The sequence below is a fragment of the Anastrepha ludens genome, chromosome 6 (assembly GCF_028408465.1).
Source record: "Anastrepha ludens isolate Willacy chromosome 6, idAnaLude1.1, whole genome shotgun sequence".
Taxonomy (NCBI): domain Eukaryota; kingdom Metazoa; phylum Arthropoda; class Insecta; order Diptera; family Tephritidae; genus Anastrepha; species Anastrepha ludens.
Window position 1 is genome coordinate 28,629,159 of NC_071502.1, and position 6,000 is coordinate 28,635,158.

The 6,000-nt window shown below is 39.9% G+C and overlaps 1 protein-coding gene across 1 annotated transcript; it reads right to left on the reverse strand.

Annotated features, from left to right (window-relative positions):
• Positions 1 to 640: 640 nt before the first annotated feature.
• On the reverse strand, positions 641 to 5,089 carry LOC128866383 (dnaJ homolog subfamily C member 21). The gene is made up of 2 exons (XM_054107076.1): positions 4,276 to 5,089; positions 641 to 4,180 (listed from the first exon to the last, which is right to left on the reverse strand). The coding sequence occupies exons 1-2, from the start codon at positions 4,879 to 4,881 to the stop codon at positions 3,029 to 3,031; spliced, it is 1,758 nt and encodes a 585-aa protein (XP_053963051.1). The 5' UTR covers positions 4,882 to 5,089; the 3' UTR covers positions 641 to 3,028.
• Between the last annotated feature and the right edge of the window lie 911 nt (positions 5,090 to 6,000).

Here is a 6,000-nt window from a genome sequence, read left to right on the forward strand (position 1 = left end):
ACCGCAGCAACGGCACAAATTACCGCAAGGCAATACCAATAAGTCCGACGCCGGAATTGATAGCACTTTATAGTACGCACCAGCACTAGCCAGGAAACGGAAATAAGCGCCAAAAAGTAGGCACCAAAAATAAACGCCAAAAAACGCCCCAAACAGTAGGCACAAGGAAATATAACGCCAAAAAGTAGGCACCAAAAATATGTTTCCTACAAATTTGCACCAACAAACAAGCGTAGAAAAGTAGGCAATGTTATTTCTCACTAGAAATTGGCAACCACAAGGAAAAACTCGGTAAAAATAGCCTAAAGTGTATCTAAAATATATATAAGGTATAGCTCTCTCTCTCCTTTTCCTCTACGTTACATCTTTTTTCTCTCTCGCGGAACGAAAATGCCCAAAACGTTGCATGGCCTTGAAATTTTACTCTCCATTCCCGCTCGCCCATCGACGCCTAAGAAGTTTCACTTCAAAAATTGATTTTTTGAAAATTCTAACTGTTATAACCCCTTAACAGATTTGTTCAACAGTATAAAGAAACATAATTTACTTGTGATTAGTTATAATCTTATGGTGAATTTGCCTTTATTTGAAGAATGTGAACATTAAATTTCTTTTAAAAATTATGTTTTTTTTATTTAATTAAATCACTTATTGGGTGTCACAAATACAAAAATAAACCTCATTTGTTCATTTTACAACTACACTAAATAAATCTATAAATGTATGCCATCGATGTATAAAAGCGGCCGCCGTGGCTGTTACACGAGTCTCACGGGGAAGCTAGAGCTCTTCGTCTGCAATAGGTGGTGGTTGGACTCCGAAAAAGGCATTCACAGGACGGGAGTTCATGAAGGTGGTAACGATCTCCCGGTGGATGTCGTTTATTGACTGTCCGGTCCAGTAGGTTGCGGTCAGTTTTGTCCTTAATTTCGTCAGCGTAGTCTAAGAGGTGTCTCCTGACGTGCCTGGGAGGCGGCTCAGGCTCAAGTAGGTGTCTGCAGGGGTGAACCCTGCGGTAACATCCAAGCAGGAACTGCTTGCTGAGCAGTTTGTTGTGCTCCACTACTGGGAGCATTTGTGCCTCGTTATGTAGGTGTTGAGTAGGAGACATCAGGAGGCACCCGGTCGCTGTCCGAATGGCGGTATTTTGACATGTCTGTAGCTTTGTCCACTGCGTATCACTAGTTCCAGGCGACCAGACAGGCGCAGCATAGTTTAGAACCGGCCGACCAATTGCCTTAAATGTCGAAAGCAACAGTTCTTTGTCTTTGCCCCAAGTGCTGCCGGCCAGCGATTTGAGGAGCTTGTTGCGATTTTGGACTTTAGTGGCAATTGCGGTTGTGTGCGCAGAGAAGGAGAGCAAGCTGTCAAAGGTTACACCCAAAATTTTGGGGTTATTTACCGTCGGAATGGGTTGGTGCGTGACCACCACTCGGAATTTAGAGGGAGAACGTCGGTTCGAATCTCGGTGAAAGATCAAAAATTAAGAAAAAGTTTTTTCTAATAACGGTCGCCCCTCGGCAGGCAAAGGCAAACCCCCGAGTGTATTTCTGCTATAAAAAATATCTGCCGTTCGGAGTCGGCTTGAAACTGTAGGTCCCTCCATTTGTGGAACAACATCGAGACGCACACCACAAATAATAGGAGGAGCTCGGCCAAACACCAAAAAAAAAATGTACGCGCCAATTATATATAAAAGCAAATAATTTATTTTTTACAAGCTTTTTATCAAGGCGAATTTATTAAAGATGGTATCGTAAATCCGCTGATTTGTTTTTTTTTCTTTCGCCGTGTCTATGAAGCTGTCAGCCCAGAATGAAACAAGGCGAATTCAATTTATGTTTTCTACCTTGCCAATACTTGGCTCTGACAATCAAACATACAAAACATTGTTGTTGGTCTAGTGCCACCACCTTTAATGAATGCACCTTGCTTTTTATATTTTATTTTAAATTTGGTCACAATGCAATAAATCCATATACGTTTTGTGTGAAATAATTGATTCCGGCCAAAATATATATTTTTAAGATCTTAAGATAATTTACGATATTTTTACGACTTAACTGCTTACTATTCAATTTGAATTTCGTAGTTGTTAACAATTTTTAATAAAAAATTTACTTAAAGTTTTCATATAAGAGAAGCGCTAGTTTTATGTTACAATAAAAATTAAGTTAAGTTTTGGCGTGCAATAAACGCTAAACGGAATCGAAGACAGGTTTTTAGCAACACACACTTGATAATGCACCGCTGATACTTAAGTGAGGCGAGGTACATTTTCTTGACTTAAAATCATAAGACAGACGGATGCAATATATTCCCACATAAATAAAGGATTTTCCAATAACAGGTGTCATTTTGAATAGCCCGCTATTTCTGTAGATGCCACTTTTGAAGCTGTCATTTTTTGATATTTGACAAGTAGAAACTACGCACTGAAATTATTAAGATTCACTAAAAAATGGTGAAAATTTGGCAGACGATTCGTAAAACTCGAGCATTTTTGGGTCATCGTGAAGCACCTTGTCGGACCGCAATACAGAAATTGATGCCCTGATTGGGTCGTTGAAATGCATGAAAATGATCCGGAATTCCATCAGCGAAAAATCATCTTGAGTGATGAGGCCCATTTCCACCTCGGTGGCTTCGTCAACAAGCAAAATTGTCGGATCTGAGGCTCAGAAAATCGCGGAGTTATTGTTGAAAAACCTCTCTATCCTCAACGTGTGACTGTTTGGTGCGGTTTATGGTCCGGCGGAGTAATTGGACCTTTCTTTTTCGAAAATGAAGCTGGAGCAACAGTTACGGTGAACGGATTGCGCTATCGAGAGCTGATTAACGCTTTTTTATGGCCGAATGAATTGGATTGTATTGATCTGGACAACGTTTATTTTCAACAAGACGGCGCTACGTGCCACACAAGCAACGAAACCAATGATTTTTTTCATCAAAATAACACCTCTTATTGGAAAACCCTTTTGTATGAAATTGTAGCGATTTTCGTTCATTGATCACGCGCTCATTGTGCTTACTTCTTCTTACCCTTACCCTTTTTGCTTGGCGTTTCCGCTTTCGTTTTGGGTATGTAAACACCGTGATTGGTGATTTTCAAATGAGCAAATAGCTTATTTTTAGATGAAAAATTACTGTGGCAAGTAACGCACACATGCGACGTGGTAGTGGAATTCTCCTCGACTTTTAACTTGATGTTGGGTTGCGTTTTCTTAACAGGTTCATCAGTCGTTTCTTGGCCCTTTGTCACACTAAGTTTTTTCGGTTCCGTCGTCGGTTTATCTTCTTGTATTGAAGAGTTCGGTTTTGCTTCTTCGACAACAGCATTTTTTAATTGCTTTTTGTTTTTGTTTTTGCGCGTCGCTTTTTTACCGCTGCTGTTCCAGTCTTCCTCATCACTGTTCGCTATTTTCGCACGCGCCAGAAAATCGGTCGCAATAGATCCTTCGTGTTCATCGTCTGAATCTGGCACTTGTGATTTATTGAGTTTGGCATTTTTCCGTGCTTTTTTACCTTTTTTTGCCTTTCGCGTGGCAGGTATTTCATCGTCTGCACTCGCATCATCCTTATCAGCCGCGGCTACATCGGTTTCCTCCGACTGCTCTTGAATTAGAATGTGGCTTTCAGTCGTTGTTTCCTCTACTTCTAGTTCTCCCGTCCCACTATCTTGCAATTTTTCATCTTGCTGCTGTTCTTCATCTTCGTTACATTTTTCAAATACTGCCTCCTCTGCTTGCATTTCAAGTTTGATGCGCTCCACTGCGTCGCGGTGCTTTTTACTCGTCTCGTGACTTGCATACGCACGATCGTTTTTGAATACTTTATTGCAAGCGACACAGTAAAGATCATCTACATAAAAGTCGTCTTCTCCAGACTCTTCTTCGTCTTCCTCCGCTTCCTCATCACTCGCTTCAGTACTTTCTGCGGCACTGCTGTCGCCATAATCTTGCGCAAGTTGCTTTAGCTGTGCTTCATAATCGTCATGGTGATGGTTGTTTTGTGCATGATTTCGGCGCATCTCTTCAAGTTCACGTTGACGCTTACGAATTCGCTCCAATCTATTCTGTTCTTGCTTCTTGCGGTTGAGTTCAGCGCGTTCCTCGAGAACTTTTCTGTACGCCTGCACACGCTTGTCTCGCTTGCGCACAAAGGATACCAAATTGCGCACCTGAAAGTTTAAAGAAAGGTTCACCATGTAATATACCGTATTATGCTATTATGTATATAGGCATATATATTATTAATATTGAAAACACTACTTACTTCCTCATTGCGCTCCCTGCGCGCCTTTTGTGCCACTTTTTTCATTTGCTTCTCAACTTCACGCAGTATTCGCCGATCCCTGATATCTTTCACGTCGTACGGGCATAGCCATGTGTATGTTTTCTTCGTGCAATAGGCCTGCCAATAAGCGTAGAAGGGCGCAACCACATCTTCATAGCTGCTCGTTGAATCACCAAAAGTTGGTATCTGCTCCATTTCATCCTCATCATCCATAAATTCTGCATCCTCGGCGGCAATCTTTTCGAATACCTGCTTGTAAACTGCATAAAAACCTTTTTCATCATCACCATAGCCCCGGAAGCAGAATGAAGTGAAATATTCAAAGACATCGAGACAATTATCTGTGTACTCGGAGTTTTTGCCGCGCAATATTTGATCCCGATGATTGTCATACCATGCGCGCTCCTGCGGATCGGACAGCACTTCGTATGCTTGTTGAATAATTTGGAACCGTTCTTTTGCATCTTCGAGTGAGTTGAGATTTTTGTCGGGATGCCAACGCAAAGCCAGCTTGCGATATGCAGTCTTAATATCACTGTCTGTAGCGTCGCGAGCTACACCCAGTTCTTCGTAGTAACACTTCATTTTTGTAATGTCGCCTTTATTGTAATTTCAAATTGTTAGCGGGTCTCCACTGAAAACTTTGACAAAGTTTTCTACCTACTCAATTATTTTTATTTAGACTATAAAACTTAGAACACGTTAAATCTTCTTAAAAACAAATTTTTGCTAATTATACGAAGAGGCCTTGCAATTAAGCAGGTGTTTGGTTGTCAAACGGACAGCTGTTCGGAAGGTGCTGCCGTATTGCATAGAAATCCATAGTATGAGAATTGTTATGAAATGATTTTAAATGCATACACAAAAGTAAATTGACATTAAGAATTATAATAATAATCAATTAACAGCTATAGCCTGTGTCCTTGGGTTTGTACAGAATATGAAAGTGTATGAAAAACGGTGTATGTTTTGCCTTTCATTCGGCGTTTTCGTAATTTTCATACAACGCTAAGAAATAAGTTGAAGCATTGCTATTTTCCCAAACAAAAGAATCCTGGCTGACAGTTGCACTCACTGAAAACATAATAAAATGCATGTCTAATCTTTACCAATAAATTTAAAGCCTTTATTATGCGTTTGTGTGCATATATGTATTTACACACGCACGCATTCATACATGCATATGTGCAAATTTTGATGGATATACGAGTACATACTTGCATACGCATATGTAAATAAATCAGGCATCAGCTGTCAATGGTGATAATACGAAATGCGGATGGCAATGCAGTGTATTCTTCGACGTTATAGCTGGTTATAGCAGCATTTAATGGAAAGAAGTGAAACGAGTGCGTAATGCAGTGGATTAAAGGCGATGCAGGGAATTATAGGCAATGCAGTGAATTGTCGGCAGTGCAGTGATTATAGAAAATTTACCATATTTTGCAGCACACTTTGCAATTTAAATTGAACTGCAAAATTTGTACGATTTTTTGTATTACGACACAGTATTTATTGTATTGCTAAATAGTCACAAAGTCACCACAAAATTATTCACTTCATATACACATTTATGTATTCGATAAAAGCAAACAAATTAAAATTTAATTTAGCAGCTATTTTTCTGATTTGAAGCAGTGCTGATTTTAAAATTTAGACGAATTTGTATTCAGCCTAAATCATATACGATAACCGCTGCTTAAC